Source organism: Podarcis erhardii, assembly GCF_964252035.2.
Source record: "Podarcis erhardii genome assembly, chromosome: 5".
In the NCBI taxonomy this organism is placed as follows: Eukaryota; Metazoa; Chordata; class Lepidosauria; order Squamata; family Lacertidae; genus Podarcis; species Podarcis erhardii.
Window position 1 is genome coordinate 86,358,038 of NC_138509.1, and position 27,448 is coordinate 86,385,485.

At 44.5% G+C, this 27,448-nt stretch overlaps 1 protein-coding gene across 7 annotated transcripts in view; it reads right to left on the reverse strand.

Moving 5' to 3' along the window:
• The window catches only part of TNIK (TRAF2 and NCK interacting kinase), a 295,635-nt gene that overhangs the window by 156,881 nt on the left and 111,306 nt on the right, over window positions 1–27,448 (reverse strand). The window contains exon 1 of one of the 7 annotated variants that reach the window (XM_081862119.1): window positions 129–209. The exons of the other annotated variants lie outside the window; for them this stretch is intronic. Coding sequence (XP_081718245.1) covers window positions 129–194 — 66 coding nt within the window. The 5' untranslated portion in view covers window positions 195–209. Of the gene's footprint in view, window positions 1–128; window positions 210–27,448 lie in introns of those variants that run through there. 7 annotated transcript variants of the gene reach the window in all.

Here is a 27,448-nt window from a genome sequence, read left to right on the forward strand (position 1 = left end):
TGCTCAAGTATTCAGCTGCTCTTAACATGCCTTGGAAAGCCAGCATACTCCGGTGAGATGAGCTACTAAACACTAACCAAAGAGCTCTGGATTTTCTGAGTGGCTTTAGCTAAGCCTCTATTCCCTACCTGGGACTGGCTTTCACAATTTAGATGTTGTTTGCATTGAAGTACTGGAGCGACTGCAGGTGCCATCAATGTTACAAGTCATTGCTGATTACTCTGGGTCCCAGTCCCACACAGGTCACAAGTCCGCAGAACAGAGATCTGCCCTTCAACTTTTTAGCATGATGTGCCTCTCCTGGGATTTTAAAAAAGAGTCAAGCCAAGAACTTGGAGGAAACAACTTACTTGCCTATGACTACTCAAATTCAGATTCATTCCCTGATTGGTACTAGATTAGGGCAGGGGGTAAAAATCTTCATGGGCATTCTTTTCAAATGTTGATGAGGGCATTGGAAAAATGGTAATACAGTACAGTGGTACCTTGGGTTAAGTACTTAATTCGTTCCGGAGGTCCGTTCTTAACCTGAAACTGTTCTTAACCTGAAGCACCACTTTAGCTAATGGTGCCTGCCGCTGCCGCCGCGCCGCCAGAGCACAATTTCTGTTCTCATCCTGAAGCAAAGTTCTTTTTTTTTTTCAAATAATATTTATTACTTTTAAAGTTTACAAAAGGAAAAGAAAAAGGAAAAGAGAAAAGAGAAAAAGAAAAGAAAACAAAAAAACAATACAATACATAATATAAACAATACACAACACAACCTTAACACATTAAACTAAGCACATTAAGCTAAACAAAACCCTATCCCTAACCCTAACCCCAAACTGAACAAAACAAAAACAATTTAAAAACATACATCACACCTTTTCCATACTCTATTTTCATTCCCTTGTTTCATCGACCTCCTCTCACCTCCCTTTTTGTATTCCACTTCTATTAATTGTTTCAGCAAATCCTTTCCATCTTTCTCTGTTTTTTGTCATCCTATAGATATCTTAACATGTTTTTAACCTTATTTTCCAATAAAACTAGAATACTTATATATGCTTAACTCCTTATAACATTTCCACTAAGGCCATAAAATTTCATTCCAACATTTTTCTATCATTCATTAATTTTACAGTATTTCTATAAATAAACTTTAAATTTCCCAATCTTTGTTCCACCATTTCTTCTCCCTGGTCTCGGATTCTGCCAGTCCTTTCCATCAATTCCATATAGTCCATCAACCTGGAGATCTTATGTCCGAGGCTCTTAACTCTTTTCCAAGTCCCTTCTGCGGATCTTCTTCATGTTCTTTAATGCTAGAGAGCAGATCTCGGGGAGACTCCAACCTAACAATGCTTTTATTCCTTCTCGACAGGTCAGCCAAATTCCCATGGCTAAAATTAAGATCCAAACAGTATTTCAGAACATGTTTCAAGCTTCTTCCAAGTCCAAAGGCCCGCAGAGCTTCAATCTCCTCCTGACCCAAGTCCATATCCCAAAAGTCCATTAATCCCTGCATAGAGGGATCTTTCCAATTTTCCTTCTCCCATCCAAGCCAGGCTCCAATCCTCAAAATCTGACTTTTCCTAAATTCAATCATAAAAGGCCTCAACTTATAGTCGTCAGTTTGTTTCTGTGAGGCTGAGGATCCCGCTTGTATTACTTTAGGTTCGGCAACAACAGCTTTCTCCTTCTCCTTCTTAACCTGAAGCACTATTTCTGGGTTAGCGGAGTCTGTAACCTGAAGCATATGTAACCTGAAGTGTATGTAACCTGAAGCGTATGTAACCTGAGGTACCACTGTAGCCCTCTTCCCCCAAACACACACCCAGCAGCATAGGTGGCATAGGGCCCTGGGTGCCCAAGCACTCACAAAATTCCCCATGAAGGGGCCGGGCGCCCACAAATTTCAGTGCCAGGGCCATGCACACTGCATGGCACTCATGGCCCCAGGCATCCATGGCCGTGGGGCCAAGCTGGCACTCCTGCCCAGCAAAATGACTTCATGATTCACAACCCACATTTATTAATGGGTATGAGGATCAATTTGAGAAAGGCAGGCAGAAATGGTACCAGAAAGTTTAACAGCTGCTCCAAATGTACAAAACACTGGAAATGGGAAGAAAATGCAGGCAGATCTGCACTGCACATTAAAAGCACACCCAGTACACATTTAAAACACATTACGTTCCCTGAAATATAGTACTAGGAACTGTGGCCCTGTGAGATGAAGCTACAGTTCCCAGGATTCATGTACAGTGGTACCTCGTAAGACAAATGTCTCGTAAGATGAAAAACACGCAAGAAGAAAGGGTTTTTCGATTTTTGAGTTGCTTCGCAAGACGATTTTCCCTATGGGCTTGCTTCGCAAGATGAAACGTCTTGCGAGTTTGTTTCCTTTTTCTTACGTCCCAGGTGCCGGGCGGCCATACGGATGGGTCGGCGCTGGCGGGAGCCTCGTTTGTGGCCGCCGCCGCCTCTCCCTTCCAAATCCTGTGCGCAGCGCCCGTACAGGATAGCCAGCACCAGCAGTGCCAAGAGCAGCGCGGCCAAGAGCAGCACCAGCAGCGTGGCGGACTTTTTGCCCACGTAGAAGCCCGAGCGCAACTTGACGGTCATGGTGGCTGGTTGAAAGCGAGGGGGGAGCCTAAGCGACTGAGAAAGAAATTTTCGCAAGACGAAAAAAATCGCAAGACGAAAGAACTCGCAGAACGAATTAATTTCGTCTTGCGAGGCACCACTGTATTTGAGATGTGCATTGGGCATGCTTTAATTTTATGGTGTGAATCTGCACAAAGTCTTTGTGCTGGAAAAATACATCAAAGGACTCTTTCGCCATGGTCATTCTGACTTATCTTAGAAGGTAAGTTCGTAAAAGGAGATGAAACACCAAATATAGTGAAAATTCTTTTTTATTGTTGTTGTAAATGAACCTTGATATTATTATTATTATTATTATTATTATTATTATTATTATCTATACCGCTTTATAGTCACGTTTATTTTGTGGTATATGTATGAATTTAATTGCATAATGAAAACCAATATTACTTGAATGAGGAGTAATAATCATGTTCTGTTTCCTGGTCACAAGAAAAAAAAATAGTAGACAAACCCTTAACCATGTAGAAAACAAAAATCCCATAGTGTAAAACTTATTTTAAAGCTGTAGTAGTCTATTATTACACCCATTTAATTATGAACTGAAAATGATCTTATAGAAGAATTGGATGTGCTAGCATTAAGCTACAAGCCACAAATAATTTGATTAGCTCTGTTGAGCTCAGAATGCGTCATTAGCTCAGTGAGCTAAGGAAACGGTTGCAATGAGGGAAGTGTGAGCGTCAGTTTCAACCAATTCTCTCTTCCCATCTCAGTTTCACATTTGTGTACCAACACAAAATATGGCTACTAGAAACCAGGCTCCCTCGTTACCATGGACTGTAAACCCACAGAGAAAACAAAACAAAATAACAGATGCAAGGATGAGGACTTTGATTCCCAATCAAGGGAGTATTTTCATGAAAAGAGCTTTTTTATAGCAAACGCTACATGCTGCAGTTACATCAAGAAGATCCTTTTCAAACCATGGTTTCTGTCTTTGGCTTTCAAAGGAACCATGGTTTACACCAGTGGACACGGAATAAATTGTTGCAATTATTTATTACATTTATTCACGACTTTCAATAAGTCGATGTCTCAAAGCAACTTTAAAACCCCTAAGAAAGAATTGGATTATCAAATTTTGAAAACTGAAATGAAATAATCACCCTTTAAAGGGGGGGAGGGGAGGGATGCTGGCTCTCAAATGGCAAAACATGGAACACAGTTAGTATTACTCCTCCCCTGACAGTAAGGATGGGGTATTAGGGCATAAAGTATTCATATGAAGTGTAAAAGCACTGAGGGAGGGAGATGGGCAGGGCAAGACTGCCTTGGGGACAGAAAGCCCAGCAATTCAAAGAAATCTATTTCCATTCTGACTCTCTTATTGTTCAGAGCAATGAGCTACGACTAAACAGCCAAAGGGTTATTGATAGCAGGTTGACAGAGCAGACATTCAAGGTTTCCGAAGACGGATTTTTATCGGTTGCGAGAAGCAAGCAGAAATTTAATTGAATGAAATGTCAGAGAAATGTAAGCTGTTGGCATTTCAAAGGAAAAAGAAAAAACACAAATCAAGTTGTGTTTCTCTTTTCCAGCAGTGAAAGGGAGGACTGTGTACCTGGGCTGTGGTCCTTTGCTTGATTACTACTCATTCCTAAGTCCCGCCGAAGTCTAAAAATCTTGCATTTTCATCAAAAGACACCCTTGGGGTCTCTGGCCCTACCCCGTCTAGTGTGGCACAAATTAACCATCCCTACTGGGTTCTCACACCCACTCTCCCAAGATCTCAAAATATTTTTCCAGTTTTTTAACTGTAACATCTGAGTTCACACACCAATTGTAATCAATTTAAGGAGAAGGAAGAAAGAACCAAGAGGAAATTCATGTTAGTTCTTATGGGCTGCAGAACAAATTGATTCCTCATCAAAACTCATGAGCTGTGTGTTATTAGTTATTCGACTTTCCTAGAGTCTAATTGCTTTCATGAAAATAGTCAGCTTGAGGATTAACAATTAAGATCCACCCTCTATTGTGTGGGCAGGTAATCCCTCCCCTTACCTGGCCTGGTTTCCCTGGCAACACTTCCCCCAGGTGGGATTGGACAACTCGCTGGGGTAGGCGGGGACCTCCAGGTATCCCACCTGGGGGAAGGCAAAGCCTATGCTGATGGGGCCACTCCAGATCCAGGGCTGCACGTGTCCACGCAAAAGGCGCCCCCCGTTTTAAGTGGGGAGCGGTCATTGCTAGTTCAAATGGAAAAGAGACAGGAGTGAGAAGTGTGAGAGCTACAGAACGTGAATGCAGCCGATAATTATTACGGATTGCTGATATTTCAGGATCTCTAGCTATAATAAGCAGCAAACCTATTTCAGACAGTTCCCCCTCCCTTTTTTTTAAATGAAAGCAGAATTACATACTTTCTCTTCAATGGCAAAAGGGTGGGTTTGAGACCTAAGAGCTTCTACTGCTTTTGAGTGTCCCTTTAAAAAGTCTTGACAGTACACCAATAAAACTAAGTTGTTTTAGAGCAACAACGTGGAAGCCCTCATCAGGATTTCTTACTTTACATTTATTTATTTATTTACTTTACTACTTTCTTTATATGCCACTTGACTGTAAAACAAACAAACAAACAAACAAACAAACAAACAAACAAACAAACCTCAAAGCGGTTTATAAATGGTAAAACAGGAAAATCAGGAAAAAATTACACCCCTTCCTTAAAACATACAAAAGTTAAAATACTAAAACCAGTGCTATTTTTCCAGGAAAAGATGTGCCAGAACTTGCCATGAACACCTCCCTTGTTCTCCTAGAATGGCAATGGCACCCACCTGAGAGGTGCTGGAACCCACCTGAGAGGCGAGTTCCGGCTGAAAAAAAGCCCTGACTAAAACATTAAAATTGCCTCAACTTTCTAAGTATGTGGGTAGGTTTGTCCAATCAGGAATGTTTTTAGCAGGTGCCAAAGAGAGTACTGCTTGGTCTCAATAGGCAGGGAGTTCTGAAGTTGTAGGGGCTGCCATACTAAACGACCAAGTTCTTACAAATGCGTAACAGGTATTATGTGGCACCTGCGGTGTAAGGCAATCTCAGAGATAAATCTCAGAGCTGTGGGAGCTGTGTAAATCTCCATCCAGAGCTGTGGGAGCTGTGTAAATCTCCATCCAGAACGCCCTGCAACAAGCAGCTTCCTGATCACAAGGAGGATTGTAAACAGCTTACACTAAGTCTACTGACAACCTCCCACAAAACCCCGAACTTTTCACTCAGTGCAGGAAGGTTAGAGGTGGAAGTTGTAGGGCAGAACGCACAGCCCCATACCACCCCCCACCCCCCATTGATACTTTGCATGAATCCCTGGAGAGACCTAGTGTTGTTTTATGGTTGTCACACCAAGGCTGAAAGAACATTTTGTATGTTAGGTGGTGGCGTCTTGAACATGCATGCAACACCTTTTGCTGAAATGTCCCGCTTGGACTCCCGACCACTCGGAAGCTCTGAAAAGCTGAAGCAAGCTTGTTTCAATCTCCCTGGCTGAATAGAATTCGCCATTTCTCCTCCTCATTCTCCCTAGGGATGGAACATGGTAGCAACAGAGGCTGCACTCCCTTTCTCGCTTATTAGGCCTATCTATCTATCTATCTATCTATCTATCTATCTATCTATCTATTGGACCACGGGTGGTGCTGTGGGTTAAACCACAGAGCCTAGGACTTGCCAATCAGAAGGTCGGCAGTTCGAATCCCTGTGACGGGGTGAGCTGCCATTGCTTGGTCCCTGCTCCTGCCAACCTAGCAGTTCAAAAGCATGTCAAAGTGCAAGTAGATAAATAGGCACCGCTCCAGCGGGAAGGTAAACGGCGTTTCTGTGCGCTGCTCTGGTTTCGCCAGAAGTGGCTTAGTCATGCTGGCCACATGACCCAGAAGCTGTACGCTGGCTCCCTCGGCCAATAAAGCGAGATGAGCGCCACAACCCCAGAGTCGGTCACGACGGGACCTAATGGTCAGATTTCTCTTTCCCTTTATCTATCTATCTATCATCTATCTATCTATCATCTATCTATCTATCTATCTATCTATCTATCTATCTATCTATCTATTATCTATCTATCTATCTATCTATCTGTCATCTATCTATCATCTATCTATCATCTATCTATCTCTTATAATAGACACCAATGTTGTTTTCACATGAGGCAGTTCATCACAGGACTCCACACCACAACAAAATGGTCTTTTATTGAGTTGTTACATCGCTTGAAGATACTGGACGCTTTCAGCCTCATGATACTGTACACTCAAGCAGCAGGTTGTGCAAAAAGGGGAGAAAGGACATAAAATCCATTACATTTGTCACACAGGAAGATTAACTCCTCCGGGAAACGTGTGAAGCTCTCTTCCAAGAGCAATACGACGCTCCTTTTCACTACAATGTATGCGCTGGAACCATTAAATTAAACCCAAAACCCTCTGGGGGCAGCGCAATAGAGAGAGAGATGAGAGAGAAGAGCCAGCCTAGGGTACCTGCTGGCTATTATAAACACTTTAAACATTTATTGTAACTTTTATCATTTTAGGTCTAAAAATACATGGGGGGGGGGTTGTTGGGTTTATCTCCCACCCAGATGTGGGACTTAAACCCCCCCACTAAAAATCCACTAAAAAAATCCACAACATCACTCTGCTATTCTCATCTTGGCCATAAGAAACATTTGGACCCACGACAACGGCAAACTCTCTTGCTGCTCTCTGGACTGTGGGCCCAACAAGGCCCAACATTTTCCCCAGGCCATACACCTGACAGCATACTATATGACATCAGGTATTGGAGGCAAAGGCACAGCTCCCTGCTGATAGGCGACTCAGCAGGCCAGCTGATCAGTGGCGCCTGCAAAGCGCCTTTGCTCATGTGGCCATGTTGTGTTATGCCACATCCCTTCCATGGCAGCCATGTTGTGACTGGCACCCCCAGCACTCTTACAAAAGTCAAAATGGGCCCACTAGTCCTGAAAGGTTGGAGACCCCTGGTGTAGTGGGTCAGAGCATCAGACTAGAATGTGGGAGACCAAGGTTAAAATCCCTACTCAGCTGTAAGGCTCACCGATTGAACTTGGGCCAGTCACTATCTCACAGTGTTGTTCTAAGAATGAAATGAGAATGGAGAAAACTATGTATGCCATGTTGAACAAAGGGCAGATGGGGAAGGGTTCCCATCTAGAAGGAAAACTCTTATCCTAAACCTCCACTGCCTTGAAGGATATATTCAGGAGAAGAAAAGGCTAAGGAGTAAACCCTACACAAATCCAGAGTGAGGTCCCTAAGACAGTTGGATGGAGACTTGTACGCCTCCTTCAGGAAACTCCTGCAGCCAAACTGATGCCAAACATATTGCTCTGCTTGGACCACACCAGTGAGGTTGAGAGGAGGGTCATCTGGGCAGCCCAGGATCTCCATAAACACTGCCCTGGCTTTGGGGAGGTCACTTGGGTGCAGTTAATTCAACCATTTGTCTTCACCCTCAGAGGCAAACTCCATTGTCTCTCAAGACAGATGTTATGCCAGCAACAGCCTTGAACACTCAACAAGATGAGAAACATCCACATAGAAATTTCCACATGTAGTTAGGGTTGCCATATTTCAAAAAGTGAAAATCTGGAGGGGGGGGCAAAGTTGTTGAGCTTTTTTCTCTCTTTCACCTCTCTTTTTGGGTGAGGGGGGGACAAAGTTATTGACCCAAGTAAGTTTGTGAGCTATATTAAATTCACCAAAATCTACACTGCCAACACGGCACACGTCTGGATTTGCCTGGACATTTAAGCCACTCCTACCCGGACAATGTTTCGGATGGCCAATTCCTGGCTATGTCCAGGAAATTCCGGACGTATGTCGTATTACTAAATTCAATAACATCAACCATTTCTCATATCGTTTTCAAGTCTCATTGACTCTGTATGTGGCTTCTGGGCATACTCACTCACCACTTTCAAGCGTAAAGTACGCCTGCAGTCATCAAATATGAAGGGCAAATGAATGCATTTTATTCATCACATTCCACTTTAAAATACAAGCAACAATCAGGCCGAGATCAAACCGCCACCCCATCACATACTGAAGGCACAGAAAAATATGTTTGTTTTAAAAGGTATATATATCACTCTTCAAACAAATGGTTCCCAGGGCAGTTTACATCAAAATAAACAATAAAATCAACATAAAACCACAAGTCAAACAAACATAAACACAACAGCAGTTAAAAGCAGCTGATTCTAGAAAAAAAATCAAGACTTGAATACATATTATGTGTGCTTTAGATATACAGGTAGGTGTTATCTGGGAACACAGAAATAAAGTGAGACTTGTGAGACACAACAGAAGAATGGAGGTGCTGAATTGGAGATAAGAATAATGTTATAAAATAAATTATATATATATATATAAATTTCTGCATACAGAAGTAAAATAATTCACACACAAGGAGCCCCTTGTGACACACACCACCATTTAATATCTGTTGGAGGCAGTGCTATTTTTCTAGAAAAAGAGGTGCTGGAGCTCACCATGAATTTCTACCTTGTTCTCTTAGAATGGCACCCACCTGAGAGGTGCCCACCTTAGAGCTGAGCTCCAGTGAGCCCCGGTAGAAAAAAAAAAACCTGGTTGGAGGAACTCTTTCATGAGTATAAATCATCCCAGGGATGAGCTACGCAAACAGATGCATGGTCAAGTGCCGACTGATTAAGGTATGTCAGTTTGTTAGTCTGTCGTCTTGTCTGGAGTTAGTGAGTCCATCTCTTGAGTCAGAGTATGTGTTATGTTTTGAATTGCTGGGGCAAGAGAGATATTTTGTACTTGTATATATCTGTATGTATATATCTGGGGAAAGCTATGGTTTTCCCAGTAGTGATGTATGGAAGTGAAAGCTGGACCATAAAGAAGGATGATCGCTGAAGAATTGATGCTTTTGAATTATGGTGCTGGAGGAGACTCTTGAGAGTCCCATGGACTGCAAGAAGATCAAACCTATCCATTCTGAAGGAAATCAGCCCTGAGTGCTCACTGGAAGGACAGATCCTGAAGCTGAGGCTCCAATACTTTGACCACCTCATGAGAAAAGAAGACTCCCTGGAAAAGACTCTGATGTTGGGAAAGATTGAGGGCACAAGGAGAAGGGGACGACAGAGGACGAGATGGTTGGATAGTGTTCTCGAAGCTACCAGCATGAGTTTGACCAAACTGCGGGAGGCAGTGGAAGACAGGAGTGCCTGGCGTGCTCTGGTCCATGGGGTCACGAAGAGTCGGACACGACTAAACGACTAAACAACAACAACAACATATATCTGTATCCGCAAAAGTCTACAGGCTGTATATACATGTCTATGCCTGGAACAATTTTATTGAAGCCTTATCTTCTGCAGCAGTAAACTATTTGGGACCTTATTCTGCCTCCATGTGGTGAATGGAACTGGGGACAACTTCCACTGCATGGGTATCTCATCTGATATACTTTTCCAGCTGACAAAATAAGCATATACAATCTTGTGTTTTTATTATACACTGATGGAAAGATCCTGTCATCGCATCATGATTCTCTTGACCTTTCCAGCCATCAGCAAACATGCAGCACACTCCTAGATGGAGGTATTTTTATTGCTGTGGGCTGCAGATTACAGAGTCAAAACACTGCAGATTTGACACATGCATACAACACACATATCCATGAAAATGCTGAGGCAGTAGAAGGGAAATCAATACGAAACTTGAAGGCTGCTTAAAACTCAGGAAGCAAAACCGTTTGTTTAACTTTCCAAAACTGAATGCAAAAAAGAAAAGAGAAAATAATCACCCTTCCAACATGACACTGTTTACTTCCTTTTCTTTTTTTATGAGAAGGCAAAAAATGGATCTGTCACCTTTGCCTTGGAGTGCAAGAAGACAACTTGGAGCCCTGAGCAGTCTTTTGTGTAGGCCCCAAATACAGCAGCTGATATATTTGTTGTGAGCTGCCATGAGGAGCTCAACTTTGTGTGAAATGTTCAGATTGTACAAACAAGCTAAGGGAGGCGCAAATTGCAGCTATAACAAAGGCGGCATTTTTTCATCTCCGCCAAGCTAAGCAGTTGGCTCCTTACCTCTCTCGCCCTGACCTAGCCACTGTGATCCACGCGACGGTCACCTCCAGACTGGATTATTGTAACTCGCTCTACATGGGGCTGCCCTTGAGACTGACCCAGAAACTCCAGCGGGTGCAGAATGCCGCAGCGAGATTCCTTACGAGGTCTTCGCTGCAAGATCACATTCATCCGGTGCTATACCAGCTGCACTGGCTCCCGGTGGAGTACAGGATCAGGTTTAAGGTGCTGGTTTTAACCTTCAAAGCCCTATACGGCCTAGGGCCCTCGTACCTACGGGACCGCGTCTCCTGGTATGCCCCACAGAGGAACTTACGGTCTTCAAATAAAAACACCTTGAAGGTCCCAGGCCACAGAGAGGTTAGGCTGGCCTCAACTAGAGCCAGGGCTTTTTCGGCTGCGGCTCCAACCTGGTGGAACGCTCTGTCACAAGAGACAAGGGCCCTGCAGGACTTGACATCTTTCCGCAGGGCCTGCAAGACAGAGCTGTTCCACCTGGCCTTTGGTCAGGGCGCAGCCTGACTCCCTCCTTTGGCAATCTTTACAAAACTTTAGTTTATGGTTGCCATCAATTTTGATTTTAATTAATTTTTATAATGTTTTTATAATGTTGTACTGTTTTAGTGTTAGTTACAGATAGGTAGCCATGTTGGTCTGCCATAGTCAAAACAAAACAAATTCCTTCCAGTAGCACCTTAAAGACCAACTAAGTCAGTTCTTGGTATGAGCTTTCGTGTGCATGTTATCTGAAGAAGTGTGCATGCACACGAAAGCTCATACCAAGAACTGACTTAGTTGGTCTTTAAGGTGCTACTGGAAGGAATTTGTTTTGTTTTAGTGTTGTTAACCGCCCTGAGCCCGGCTTCGGCTGGGGAGGGCGGGATATAAATAAAATTTATTATTATTATTATTAAGGGAGAAATCCTATGCACAAGAAGCTAGCGCAAAGCAATCTGGTTTAAGTTAAGCTGGCGTAACGTTACACCAGATCCAAAGCCCGTTCAGTAGCAGGGCTGCTGCTGCTTTGCCCAAGCGTAGCAGAGAGAAAACAAGCCTTTAAGACAGGGGTTCCCCCTGTTTTTCAAAAGCCAAGCCATGGACCCCATAGTTTTGAAAACCCTGGGTGGGTTACATGGATGCCCTGGGGTGTGCAAACCACCAAATTGGGAACCGCTGCTGTAAAATACTGTTCTACACCAAATTGCCATGTCATGTGACTGAGGTGAACAAGCTTAGGATCCAGCCTAATTCCCATCCCCCTCTGGCTCTGTCACACACACCCACACACACACACACACCCGAACATCCCCTTTTAGGGATTTACACTAGCCTTGGCTTATGTGGCTGTGTCCTGGTTGTTTCAGGCTGAGCAAGTTTCACTGCCATATCCTCTACTGAGCTGGTTTGGGGATTCAATGCCAGCCGAGCTCGGATGAGTCAGAGGTCTGCTGCATCCTATGCTGCTCATCTAGGTCGATGACCTTCGACTACCTCCCTGCCTAACCCCACCACACAAGGTTGCCCCCAGAATGATCACAGGAGTGGGGAGAATGACATGAAACACTTCTGAGGTCCTTGGATGAAAAGACGATGTAGATGTCATGACACTCGGACAAAAGGTATGAGAACCTGACATTTACCCATCACAGATCTATCACCACAAATAAAAGCAGCCCTACGAGTAAGGCAATCAAGTGTGCGAATCCACCTACATGCTTATTGTTCTTATCAGCTTCCTGTTTCTGCAGAAGCTGAGGTCTGCATAAAGGAATACTGCAACTACCTCTCTCGTGCCTCTTTGAGTGGCAGATGCCTTTAAAAAACGAGTAAAAGACCTGAAAATTAAGAGTCATAATAGGACCAACAAAGACCACAGCAGAGCCAAAAGTGTGCTTGAAAGAGTACTGCAGAGCTTCATGGAGGGAAGAAGAGGAAGAAGAAGAAGAAGAAGAAGAAGAAGAAGAAGAAGAAGAAGAAGAAGAAGAAGAAGAAGAAGCAGCAGCAGCAGCAGCAGCAGCAGCGGAGGAGGAGGAGGAGGAGAAGTTTGGATTTGATATCCCGCTTTATCACTACCTGAAGGAGTCTCAAAGCGGCTAACATTCTCCTTTCCCTTCCTCCCCCACAACAAACACTCTGTGAGGTGAGTGGGGCTGAGAGACTTCAAAGAAGTGTGGCTGGCCCAAGGTCACCCAGCAGCTGCATGTGGAGGAGCAGACGCGAACCCAGTTCCCCAGATTACGAGACTACCACTCTTAACCACTATACCACACTGGACCTTTGGTAGAAGAGTAAGAGATATTTTAACATACAAACAGCCTGCTTGATCAGGCCAGTTTCCCACCCAGTCTAGCCCCCTGTTCTCAAGGTGGCCAACCAGATGCCTGGGGGAAACTTTTCAAATGTTTGAACTATAATATTGGGAGAAGAAGTGACTCATTATCAACACAGAATCTTCCCCAAGACTTCATCAAACAGCAAAGCCGCTGCTGTTCATGCTGGCTTCTGGTGGTTGAAGACAAACTATCAGCTCTGGTTGTCGGTGGTGGTGCCTTAAATGCCAATCATAATGGTGGAGAATTTTCCCTGAAGAGAGCAGGACAGTGTATAGGGATTTCTATGGTGGTCACGGTTCACATGAGGCCCCAGGGCAACAACTGGCCATAACAGACCTTGTGGTGAACGGTTCGTGCACGAAGCAAGGTGCGCACCCTGGAAAATGTCCAAGAATCCTCTGCAAAGCTTGTCAATGTGGAAAGCATTCCTTTGAGGTTTCAGATCCATGGCTGCAGAGGACTAAGTAGATCAAAGGTCAGTCCATTTTGCAGTTCTCGAGGATCAAGGCTTTTAGGCCCTTTCTGCTCAAGCATAACTTGCCTTTCTCAGTTGAGAAGTCAACTTATAGCTTACCTGGGGGTCACAAAGGGGCGGGGATTGGGAAATAAAGCCAGGTGGGGCTACCATAGAATTCCTGATGTGAATAACCCTATTCCTCCGGGGACTAAGGAAAATAAGGAGTTGCTGTTGTTCTAGCAAAGGAGCAGCAAAGAATGAATAAAGGATTCCAAGAATATTTGAAAGCTGGAGAGAAATCTGCTTACGCCTAAAGGGAGGCTCACCACCTGCAGCGTGTTCTGAAAAGGACAGCCCCCTTCCATCTTCAGTAGGGAAGTGATAAAAGCAAATCTTCAGCTGGATATTCATTTTCCAACCTTCTGGCAAAACCGGGGACGGTGTACATTTTTTCTTCTCTGTTTTTTAAAAATGTAAACCCTTTTGCCAAAGCCTTGCAATTTCTATATATACAACCATAGTAAATCTCAACATAGAAGGGTTTTTTTTAGGTGCACTGTTGTTCATTTAAAAGCAACCCTGAACTCAGGAAGATAAAAATTGGGTGTCAAGGAAATAGATTTCTATTTATTTATGGCTGAAAATACCCAAGACTTTCCCCCTGCTTGCTGCACTCCACCCGCCTCTCTATTTAGCATGAGCACAAAGATGTTCAAGACTAACCTTTTCCGGGAATGATGCGCACAGCCTCTGTAAGAACCATTCTTATCCTCAACAAGAGAGCTAGTCATTTCGCTTTCTTTCTCCCTGCACTAAGAGCTAGCATATTCTCCAAGTGAAGCTATGTACCAACAAAAAGCACTTCAGCTTTTTGGCATCGTTAACCTCAAAAGAATTGTAAAAGTAGTTATTACTTCAAGTATCCAGTTTCCGCGAGCACTGCTGGCTGCAAGAGCCTCCGCTCAAAGGAAAGCAACACAGTACAACTAGGTGAATATCTAAAACCAGAGATAGAAAAAGAAATTCTCTTCTCCTTTTTGGGGCACAATAGGTCAGTGTGTCTGGCTGTTAACCAGAAGGTTGGTGGTTCAAACCCACCCAGGGTCGGCTGTGGAAAAGATTCCTGCATTGCAGGGGTTGGACTAGATGATCCTCAGGCAGCCCATTCAACTCTACAGCTCTATGATTCTATACCCGGATGGCTTAAAAATGCAAGAAGGGCCTTTACACTCGCCAGAAGCTCGGCTCTGCCCTCGCCAGTCCTGAAAGCAGCCTTTAAAAAAGTCCCATATGCGCTGAGACTTTGCGCCTGTTCTTTGGGAGAGATAGGAAGCCCAGAACACTTGTTCTTTAGATGTCCCTTTTATGAAGAGGCATGTAGTAAGACCATTGATCCCCTACTGGTGAGGCTCGCTGACCTCCAGGAAAAGCAAAAATTCGACCTTTTCCTCTTAGGCAAAGTTCAGAAGACGACCCGGATGGTCGCCAGATTCTGTGTACAGATCTGTAGGCGCAAACCATCTCCCAACTCAAACTAGTTCTTCAAGGAAAGCCCCAAACTTGGTTCCATGGGTGACTCTGGGTCAACACCCTGCAGAAGTTTATTGTTGTACATTGTTTTGTTTGTTTTCCTTCTGTGACTGTACCCCCAAGTGTGTTTTACAAGCTGGTCTCTGACCATAATAAATTATCTAGCTAGCTAGCTAGCTGGATGGCCAGTGGCTGTCCTCAGCAGGATGGGCTCTGCTTTCCGAGGACGCTGGAAATATGTCTCAGCATCTAGAGCCATTCCTGGCTCCAGACTGCCCAACACCTCAGTTTAATCCCTTGCAGAGGTCACCAACATTTGGGGGCCCTTGGCCACATTTGCAACCTGGAGAATTTGTGACAGGCACCACACACAAACACACAGGAATCAAGCCCACACTGCAACTATTCTAGTGGTTACAACAGAATGTTTCTTCAGCAGGTGAGGGAACTCTGTGGGTGCTACAGAAAGCTTCTGGGGGCAAATGTGGGCATACAGGTGCAGTGTTGCCAATCCCTGCTCCTGGCTTTGTCTTCTGGCTTGATCCTCCACACCCTCGTCAGATTTTCACCTGGCACACTTCCTAACTCCCACTGAATCACTTCCCAGAGCTCAAGTCCTGACAGTGGACTTCAAAATGGGTTAATTCTGGGACCAGAATAAGTCCCCAACTAAAGCAGAATGGCAACTTAAACCGCACAGCTTGTGGATCTGACATACAGAATAAGAGAACAAGAAGAACATACATTTAAAGAAGATTGGAAAATCTTTGTTGAATATGTGTGGGGACACTGTGTACACTTGAATTTATCTTAATGCTGCCAACGTAAATACGTTTTGATGGATGTAATAATGGAATACTGAATGGTTTGGTTTATGTAAAATATGCAGGGATTTATGTTTGGAAACAGAAGAACGGAAGTGACTGATATTTCAAGGTTGTTTAAATGAATATTCTAAAATGTAAAACAGAATATTTAACAAAAAATTATAGAAGAAAACAAAATAAAATGGGCTAATTCTGCCCATAACAAATTATCAAGAAACAACATATCTCTGCAAGTGTGCTGGGGGTGCAGGCATGTCATATTAATTCGCCCTCTGCAGAACTCTCTTCTACAAGGGCAAAATCACAGCAATATTCCAATGTGTTCAAAAAGCATTATCTGCCAGACACAGGGATACTCTCAGGGTTGTTGGTTTTTTTTATTTTAAAAATCTGCTTCCTCGCCCCAATTCCTTTCCTCTCCCCCTGCTTCAGCAAGTGAATCAAATATTGTGGGCGAGGCAAGGATGTCAGAAGCAGCGCTCATCCCCTTTGAAATCAGATGTGGTCAGTCAGCATGAAGAGGCAAAGTGAGGTCAGATAAGAGCTGAATAGAAGCACAGCTTCCTGCTTCTTGCCACAGAATGCCTTCATTATCACAAACCGAATCTCTGGTGACAGAGTCGCTTCAACAGAATAGGAGAATTGGCACCACCTTACGATATGAGGCCTGACAACTTTCTCACGTCAACTTTTTCCTGACTGTAGGCAAAAAAATTCTATTTTGAGAGTGGCCTCTTCTAACGCTTGCTCAGGTGTGCTTGATTTCACATTTTAAAAAGCCATATAGCTTGTTAACATAATTCCCTATATTCTTAGTCCTGCCTATTGCAGACCAGCTCATACAAGTGAGGAAGCTTCTATTGAGGGCCACATTCCATCAGAGGTAATATACCAGGGGCCGTAGGCTAGCCAGTGGACAGCACTGAAGTAAACAGTGGGTAGGATCAAAACCAAAAGTGATTAGAGTGACTCCCTTTCTCTGTCTTTCTGCCACCCCCTTTTCCCTCGTTCTTTCTGCCATGTTGAGTTTAAATTCAATGAAACTGGTGACTCTGAATGAGTTCCAAAAATGCCAATGGAGTCAACAGCACAGTTTGAACCCTAATAATGTTGATTATAGTGGTTAAATATTGTATTGTAATAAGATATTTATCATTTCCTGTAGGGAGGGTAATGTTACCTCGTTATTTGTTATATTTTCAGCATATTAAGTTTTTTTAAAAAAATGCTAGGCACTCTGAAGTGTGTTAGGCACACTGAGAGCCTTAGCAGTGTTGAACTTTCTCTGTTATCTATGTTATATTTAGTGACTGGAACATGTATCTTTAGGAAAAAAAATAAGAATTCAGTGTGTGCAATTTCCTCTTAGAAGTCTCATCCATCAGCCACTTTCCTCACCTGTTTAGCCCGTTCTCCCAGTTGTACAAGTGCCTCCATTAGCTTATAAATGTCACTGTCAATCAAACTTACAACAGAGGGCAACCAGTTTATAAAACTGCTGAATCTGGATTCCCACTGATTCAGCTGTGTGTTCTTCAGTGGTTTATTTTACCTATCATAGCATTCATTCTTTAGCACAGGTTTGGGTGAACACACAGTGATCATGAACAAGCCAGGTAAAAAATTAAAGGTTCCGAATCTCGTGCCCATTTAAAAACAATGACCAAGGGTAGCTTGAAAGCATGTTAACTTTTGATACAGTTTGCTTGCTTAAACCACCTTGTTGGACATTCTTACTCATCACAAGTGATCAGGAAACTGGTTATTTACTACCTGCATGGCTAAGAACTGACATTACTCCAGTCTCCTGCTTAAATATCAGGCCCTGGTTCATTATTTTCAATAGGACTCTTCCACAAGTGCCCAGATGCAGCTGTTTACAGATGCCAAAAGCCTAGCCAATACAATGCATATAAAATTACACAAAAGCCCAGCTGAGGATTTTTTTAAATAAAAAAAAATCCCCCACGGTCTTTTGTTTTGGTGTTCCTACAGAAAACCACATTCAACAGTGATTAAGCGAGAGAGAAATCCTATCAAAAAGTGATGCCTCTCACAATGATGAGTAATGCAGTAATGTATGAGACGAGAGCGGCTTGTGAACACCCAAGTCAGATTCTGTTTTGAAAAACAAGTCTGCAAAAATGAAATATATCTTTGCTGAGTTGGCAAGTCTCCCCCCCCCCACTTTTTTATAAAAAGGTACCCCCCTCCCTTCAAGCTGATGTCATCTGAAACCAGCTGAGACTTTCAAGTCAAGCTGCAATATGAACTGCAGAAAATAATAATAATAACAATAATAATCTCTTAGTACTGGTCCAAATATAGCCCTAAGTGGTGAAGAAGAAGAAGAAGAAGGAGGAGGAGGAGGAGGAGGAGGAGGAGGAGGAGGAGGAGGAGGAGAATTTATTATTTATACCTCGCCCATCTGGCTGGGTTTCCCCAGCCAACTCTGGGCTGCTTTCAACAAAACATTAAAATACAATAGTCTATGAAACATTAAAAGCTTCCCTAAAGAGGGCTGCCTTCAGATGTCTTCTAAAAGTCTGGTAGTTGTTCTTCTCTTTGACATCTGGTAGGAGGGTGTTCTACAGGGCAGGCGCCACTACCGAGAAGGCCCTCTGCCTGGTTCCCTGTAACCTCACTTCTTGCAGTGAGGGAACCACAAGAAGGCCCTTGGCACTGGACCTCAATGTCTGGGCAGAACGATGGGGATGAAGACACTCCTTCAAGTATACTGGACCGAGGCCGTTTAGGGCTTTAAAAGTCAGCACTAACCAACAGCAGCAAGGATACTTGTCGCTAAATATTGGAAAACTCAAGATTTGCCCACGCTGGAAGAATGGCAGATGCAACTGATGGACTACATGGAGCTAGCAGAAATGACTGGCAGAATCCGAGACCTGGGAGAGGAAGCAGTGGAAGAGGACTGGAATAAATTCAAGGACTATCTACAAAAATACTGTAAATTATATGAGTGCTAAGAAGGATGAGGGATTTGAAAATAACAGGGCACCATAAAATTTGGTGAAAAGACTGTGAAAATGAGTGAATTTTATGAGAAAAATAAATTTTGAATAAATATTATGGTAAGATTAGATATTTAAGACCTAGATAAAAATATTCAAAGTTAGGGACAAAATATTGGAAAAGTGTACAATAAGAACGGAAATAAGGTGATAAATTGCTGGTTAAAGTTTTATAAATTTGGAAAGTAGGAGCGAGAGACGTGAGGAAGTCCAAAAACGAAGAAAAGTTGGTTATTATACGATGCTAAATTTTATGTCTGTTTTTTCTTTTTTGTTTGCTTTTTGCTATGCTGTTTTTCTTCTTTATTGCTATAAAAAAAAACTCTTAATAAAAATTTCTTTTAAAAAATAAATAAATAAAAGTCAGCACTAACACTCTGAATAGTGCTCGGAAACGTACTTTCCAGACCGGTGTTATGTGGTCTCGGCGGCCGCTCCCAGTCACCAGTCTAGCGGCCGCATTCTGGATTAGTTGTAGTTTCCAGATCACCTTCAAAGGTAGCCCCACATAGAGTGCATTGCAGTAGTCCAAGCGAGAGATAACCAGAGCATGCACCACTCTGGCGAGACAATCCGCAGGCAGGTAGGGTCTCAGCCTGCGTACCAGATGGGAGCTGGTAGACAGCTGTCCTGGACACAGAATTGACCTGCACCTCCATGGACAGCTGTGAATCCAAAATGACTCCCAGGCTGTGAACCTGGTCCTTCAGGGGCACAGTTACCCCATTCAGGACCAGGGAGTTCTCCACATCTGCCCGTCTCCTGTCCCCCAAAAACAGTACTTCTGCCTTGTCAGGATTCAACCTCAGTCTGTTAGCTGCCATCCGTCCTCCAACCGCTGAGCTGGAGGATGGCAGGAGAGTCCGCATCAATGTCCTGTTAGCTAATTCCACATCGGCTCTGGATCCATTCCAGTCCGGCTTCCGCGCTGGTCATGGGACCAAGACGGCTCTGGTCGCCCTAACAGATGATCTCCGCAGGCAGCTGGATCGAGGCGGGTCGGGGCTGCTGATTCTTCTAGACCTGTCAGCAGCCTTCGACATGGTCGATCATGAACTCCTGGACCACCGCCTTGCCGACGTGGGGTTCCAGGGCACAGTCCTTCAATGGCTGCGCTCGTTTCTCTCTGGTCGGGGACAGAGGGTGGCGCTTGGGGGGGATTTGTCATCCCGCCACTCCATGGTGTGTGGAGTGCCCCAGGGTGCGATACTCTCCCCAATGCTTTTTAACATCTTTATGCGCCCCCTCGCCCAGCTTGTCCGGAGTTTTGGGCTGGGCTGCCATCAGTATGCTGATGACACCCAACACTATCTGTTGATGGATGGCCATCCTGACTCGGCCCCAGACACACTGATCAGATGCTTGGAAGCTGTGGCTGGATGGTTACGTGGGAGCCGGTTGAAGTTAAATCCTTCGAAGACAGAGGTCCTCTGGCTGGGACGGGACGATATGGGATTGAGGGGGGCAACTCCCATCTCTTGCAGGGGTGCAATTAGTGCCAGCACTATCCGTTAAGAGTTTGGGTGTAATCTTCAATACCTCCCTCTCCATGGAGGCGCAGATTGCAGCTATAACAAAGGCGGCATTTTTTCATCTCCGCCAAGCTAAGCAGTTGGCTCCTTACCTCTCTAGCCCTGACCTAGCCACTGTGATCCACGCGACGGTCACCTCCAGACTGGATTATTGTAACTCGCTATACGTGGGGCTGCCCTTGAGACTGACCCAGAAACTCCAGCGGGTGCAAAATGCCGCAGCGAGACTCCTTACGGGGTCTTCGCTGCGAGATCACATTCATCCGGTGCTATACCAGCTGCACTGGCTCCCGGTGGAGTACAGGATCAGGTTTAAGGTGCTGGTTTTAACCTTCAAAGCCCTATACGGCCCAGGACCCTCGTATCTATGGGACCGCCTCTCCTGGTATGCCCCAAAGAGGAACATACGGTCTTCAAATAAAAACATCTTGAAGGTCCCAGGCCACAGAGAGGTTAGGCTGGCCACAACTAGAGCCAGGGCTTTTTCGGCTGCGGCTCCAACCTGGTGGAACGCTCTGTCACAAGAGACTAGGGCCCTGCAGGACCTGACATCTTTCCACCAGGCCTTTGGTCAGGGCACAGTCTGACTCCCTCCTTTGGCAATCTTTACAAAACTTTAGTTTATGGTTGCCATCAATTTTGATTTTAATTAATTTTTATAATGTTTTTATAATGTTGCACTGTTTTAGTGTTGTTAGACGCCCTGAATCCGGCTTCGGCTGGGGAGGGCGGGATATAAATAAATTGTATTATTATTATTATTATTATTATTATTATTATTATTATTTTCTGTATGCAATTTCCGATGGGACTTCAGTGGGGAACCTCTGAACATAGGGCGGTTTTATTGTATGTATCTGGGCAGGGGGCTTAGGGGGCTTTACCTTTAGTTAAAATTCATCTTGGAAACCCAAGGAAGTGACATGGCACTTGGCTGACAGTTTCTGAAATAGCTCCTTATTTATAGAAGTGCAATGTGCCACTCCCGCAAAGTGTGTAACAATGGTTGCAGGACGGAGATAGCACCAGTGGGGAGGAGGAAAAGAAGATGAGAAGAGAAGGTGCAGAAGGTTAACGTGAGGGTGGTCTGCATGCAAGAGGGAGTGCAGAAATGGGGTGGGGAGAAGAAGGAATGGATACGAAGGTGAAATCAGAGGTGAAAAACCGGGCGGCAGAATAGAAGAGAGGCGCAGAGGTGATTATTGATTGAGCAGACAATTCAGAAAATAAAGAGGAAGGTGTTGGGCAGAGGCTTCACAAACAGAGTGAGCGAGGGGGCAGAGAAAACATGTGGGTAAATATGCATATTTTTTAGAAAAGAAATATGCAAAGCCCAAAATACCACAAATGTACAATACGGATGTACACAATTAAGCATACTATGTAATGGTCTTAAGTAATAAAAAATTATAATCAGTGGGCATTCTACCTACTTAATTTGCATTTACATGACATTATTTTGTTTTGTTTGTCATTAATATTGACTGCACAATCTCTGATTGGCAAGGCTTCTGCTTCAAGAGCTGCGGCACCTGACAGAGGCTGAGCAGCAGAACAAGCTGACAGCTACTATCAGTATCTCCAGGAAAGCTTCATTACTAAGGAGACGAATGACTGAATACAATTTCGATTACATACAGCCAGTAGATTCAATAATGAAATTTGGGACCTATCTACCTATCTGCATATATATCTTTCAAAATAAAATTCCATGTGCAAAAATAGATAATAGATAGATACACACAGAGACATAATTATATTTTGCAGTCAAATTAAAAATGCAAAAAGGAAGAACACTGTTTAATAACATAGGTAAATGGTAAAGGTAAAGGACCCCTGGACGGTTAAGTCCAGTGAAAGGCAACTATGGGGTGCGGTGCTCATCTTGCTTTTAGGCTGAGGGAGCCGGCGTTTGTCCACAGATAACTTTCTGGGACATGTGGCCAACATGACTAAACCACTTCTGTTGCAACAGAAGGCCGTGACGGAAACCAGAGCACATGGAAATGCTGTTTACCTTCCCGCCACAGTGGTACCTATTTATCTACTTGCACTGGTGTGCTCACCCCGATGTGCGGATTCAACTGCCGACCTTCCGATTGGCAAGCCCAATAGGCTCAGTAGATTAGACCACAGCACCACCCGCGTCCCCATGTTTAATAACAGAATACCACTTTTAAGAGAAAAGGGGGGGGGGGGTGGAGAGAAAACCAAGCAGAAGCTCACAAACTATTGAGTGTGTCTGGAGGCATAACTTATGCAGCCAAATCATTGCCAGAAAACACACACACACCTGCATTTGATTGGGATGTGATCAGAAGCCTGGAAGGGCTTCCACATGTTAAAGAGTAAACCCTTCCAAAGACTTGATGCCATACAAGACAACAGAGGTGGTTCCTCATGAAAAATGTGTTCTTAAAATTAAGAGGGGGTGCCTTTTGATTTTTTTATTCATTGTAGTCACACTTCCAAGTGTAGATAGAACAGTTTTTTATTAGATGGAGATCCTTGGCAGACTGCATGTAATGATAGACTCTGAGCTGAGCTGTACATGGTTTCAACAGAAGCTTAGGGAGTCCTTAATCTGAGAGGGACTGGACTTGCTAGACCTTGAATGACCCGGCACGACTCCTGAGGTCCTTGTGGGGCACTATGTCAGCACTCACTTAGGAAGACTCTAAAGCTGGGGATAGAGCCAGCTGCCTCTCAGCAAGATGAGAAATAGCCACTAGGATATTTCCCCATGTAGGAGAAATCAGAAGTCGCTCCCAGCAGAAATGTCCTATGCAGCAATTGCCATACTTACAGTCTTTCACGGGTAATTCAGAGATCAAGCAGTACCACACTCTTTGTCTTTTTAAGCACAAACCCACTCCGCTAATATCCAAGAGTGATTGGGTTAGATAGCTTTGAGTTGAGTGTGGCATTGATCTATTTCAAGGACCAGCTATTGGAATGCCCTGGCATTCAGAAAGAAGTTAGGTGGAAACCTTAACATTGCACCGTTAAAACCTTTGATCGACAGGTTCCCCCCCCCCAAAAAAAAAGGAAAAGGAAAAATTGATCCAGAGGCCCTTTCCCTTGTATTGGGATAGCATTTAGTTGTTCTTTTCTGCACATCATAAATTACCATATTTTTTGCTCTATAAGACTCACTTTTTCCCTCCTAAAAAGTAAGGGGAAATGTGTGTGCGTCTTATGGAGCAGGCTGCGCAGTTATCCCAGAAGCCAGAACAGCAAGAGGGATCGCTGCTTTCACTGTGCAGCGATCCCTCTTGTTGTTCTGGCTTCTGAGATTCAGAATATTTTTTTTCTTGTTTTCCTTCTCCAAAAACTAGGTGCGTCTTATGGTCTGGTGCATCTTATAGAGCAGAAAATACGGTATGCTCTCTTTGCCTGACCTTCATGCATTGGTTGGAATATACACATTGTAGAGAATGTACCAAGGAGGAAATTGTCAGTCTACCTGAGGTGACTGACGAGATGCCCCCTGCCCACATATAGAAGCAACCAGACTAGGAGCTGGCTCTTATTTCAACACAAGTAACAGGGCAGCCCTCCACTGTGTTTGAGGCCAGCAGGCCAGCTGGAAGGAAGAGTCCAGGGCAGGCTTTATGGCACACAGAGCTCTATCCACTAACCCCTTGCCACTGCTCCCTGTCCCCCAACAAAGCACCACCTCATTTGCCTAAGCGACCAAGAGGGGCAAATTCACCCCTCCTCTAAGCAAGGAGATGAAGAGGAAGAGAAAAACATATCCCAGACATATCCCAGACTGACTACATATACAGTGGTACCTTGGATTACAGGTTCAGGTTACAGACTCCGCCGACCCAGAAATAGTACCTCGGGGTAAGAACTTTGCTTCAGGATGAGAACAGAAATCGTGCGGTGGCAGCAGGAGGCCCCATTAGCTAAACTGGTACCTCATGGTTAAGAACGGTTTCAGGTTAAGAATGGACCTCCAGAACGAATTAAGTTCTTAACTTGAGGTACCACTGTAATCTATGGCCTGGGTAGGCAAATTAAGGCCCGGGGGCCGGATCCAGCCCAATCGCCTTCTAAATCTGGCCCACGGACGGTCCAGGAATCAGCGTGTTTTTACATGAGTAGAATGTGTGCTTTTATTTAAAATGCATCTCTGGGTTATTTGTGGGGCATAGGGATTTGTTCATTTATTTTTTATTTTTCCAAAATATAGTCTGACCCCCCCCCACAAGGTCTGAGGGACAGTGGACCAGCCCCCTGCTGAAAAAGTTTGCTGACCCCTGATCTATGGCTCTGGTTGCAAGGCTCCCTCCGCTTCTTCTAAAGTGTTCTTGGCTTGAGATGCAAGAAAAATTGAAATTCAGGTCACATTTAAAGTTGAACCTATCAAATTCACACTTTCTTGAGGGAAAGACATGAATCCAAACACAGCACTCCATGATTCTAACCACTATGAATTTTGCAATGCAGTTCTCCAGTCAAGTATTGCCCGCAAAAATGCATAGAGGTAAAGGTAAAGGGACACCTGACCGTTAGGTCCAGTCGTGACCGACTCTGGGGTTGCGGCCCTCATCTCGCTTTACTGGCCGAGGGAGCCAGCGTACAGCTTCTGGGTTATGTGGCCAGCATGACTAAGCCCCTTCTGGCAAACCAGAGCAGTGCACGGAAATGCCGTTTTACCTTCCCACCAGAGTGGTACCTATTTATCTACTTGCACTCTGACGTGCTTTCGAACTGCTAGGTTGGCAGGAGCAGGGACCGAGCAACGGGAGCTCACCCCATCGTGGGGATTCGAACCGCTGACCTTCTGATCGGCAAGCCCTAGGCTCTGTGGTTTAGACCACAGCGCCACCCGCGTCCCAGTTCTCCAGTCAAGTATTGCCTGCAAAAATGCATACGCTGGGGTCAATCGCGCATTAGAATGCATATATTATTGACTTGTATATATTAGGATATATATTCATACATGACCATTCCCATGGTTCTCCCACCACTACCTGCCACATCACCGAGTTTCTGAAACCCGCCGCCACCGCCACCGAGTACTTATGGGGCCTCAACTTGTACATCTTTATTTTACTGTGTTAACAGCAAATTAAATTCAGCTGAAATATATAAGTGCCCATGCAGCACAGTTTATAAATAGGTTTCAAGTCAGCTAATGTCACTGCCAGATTAAAAGGAAAGGACACTTTGGCAGTTCTATTACATTATTTTGTGTTGTGCTTACGAGAAGCAGTAATTAAAGTCTCCGTTCAGGCTTACGGGGGTAGAAAGAGTTTTGCACCTGCAAGTTGCTTACTGAAGCAAGAGATCTCGAGCTCCTTTGCAGGTCATGCTTTCAAATACAAATATTTTTCAGCAGAAAAGACCTACCTTGGCATTCGGTCATAAGCAACGTCGGATTCAACATTGTCTCATGATATACCACCCTATAAACAACAACCCCTTACCTAACTTCAAGCTCTGGATTTATTAATCTGTGTTTCACCTCTTAAACTTGCAGACATATCAGAGGTCACAGCAAAGACCTACGTCCAAGACTGTGGAGCAAGGTGTGGGGCTGCTGTCACATGCTGACAGCTTCTAGGAGCCAAAGGTGAGAGCTGTGTGTCAGGTGAGGACCAAAGGTGGACAAACTACCCCAGAAGAGCATGATGTGTCCACCACCAGAGGTACTACACCCCATACACCCTGGCCGGCTAAGCCAGATGAGGGCAGCTGATGAGTCTCAAATCCTTGGTGAGTTAGGAACTTCCCCTATATGCAGAGACAGGCTCTGGCAGAATGAGCAGACGAGACCCATAGTGGGTCCGACAGTCAAGAAGGCAGTCTCTGCATATGCTGTAGAGGACTTAAATGCAAGCAGCCTGGCTAGCGTTTCTCATGAGCTGAGAGTGCAACCTATAGCATTCCCCAGAAGGCTTTGCGATACACAGGTTATCAGTGGCAGACAAGGTGAAAGCCTGAGAACCATGTCTGGCAGAATGGGAGTCAGTAGCCAAACGATTTTCCTTAGCAACAGGCAACTCAGAACAGCAGCTGCAAGCCCAGATGTGTACGGTGCAGGCCAGGAAAATAATAATAATTTTAATAATTTTAATAATAATAATAATAATAATAATAATTTATTTTTATTTTTTAAAATTTATTCCCCGCCCACTCTGAGCGGCTTCCAACAAAACATTAAAATATAACAGTAAACATTAAAAGCTTCCCTAAACAGGGCTGCCTTCAGATGTCTTCTAAAAGTCTGGTAGTTGTTCTTCTCTTTGACATCTGGTGGGAGGGCGTTCCACAGGGTGGGTGCCACTACCGAGAAGGCCCTCTGCCTGGTTCCCTGTAAGTTGGCTTCTCACAGCAAGGGAACCGCCAGAAGGCCCTCGGCGCTGAATCTCAGTGTCCCGGCTGACCGATGGGGATGGAGACGCTCCTTCAGGTATACTGGACCGAGGCCGTTTAGGGCTTTAAAGGTCAGCACCAACACTTTGAATTGTGCTTGGAAACATACTGGGAGCCAATGTAGGTCCTTCAAGACCGGTGTTATGTGGTCTCGGCTGCTCCCACTCACCAGGAAAGGTCCTTGTGTGCTTAGCAATCTCCTGACTCCTTCAATTCTGGAGAATTATACCCAGGAGAGAGTCCCAGTGCTTGCTGTTCATTCCCATGCCTTTGGTCCCATGAGGGATCAACACCTAGTTCGATTCCTGCAGCACGAGACCCCCCAGCCATGCCCCCAGTGGCTCCAGCTCCTATACCACAGCATGCACCACCTAAAGGCTGATCCAGTCCAGATTATCTACTCCTTTCCCTGCCAGGGAATGGTGGGTGGGCAATAAGTCATCACCAGTCGTTTTCAAAACGTGAACTGCTCTAAGGGAGAGCATGCAGCCCTATCCAGAGAGCAAAGCCTTGGAGACCAGGAGAATGTCAGTTACTCTCAGCCACTTCCAGCAAAGCTAAAAATAGCCTTGGCTGCTCTGTTATGAAACTCAACGTTCCTGGTTTGAGATGATGGTGCAA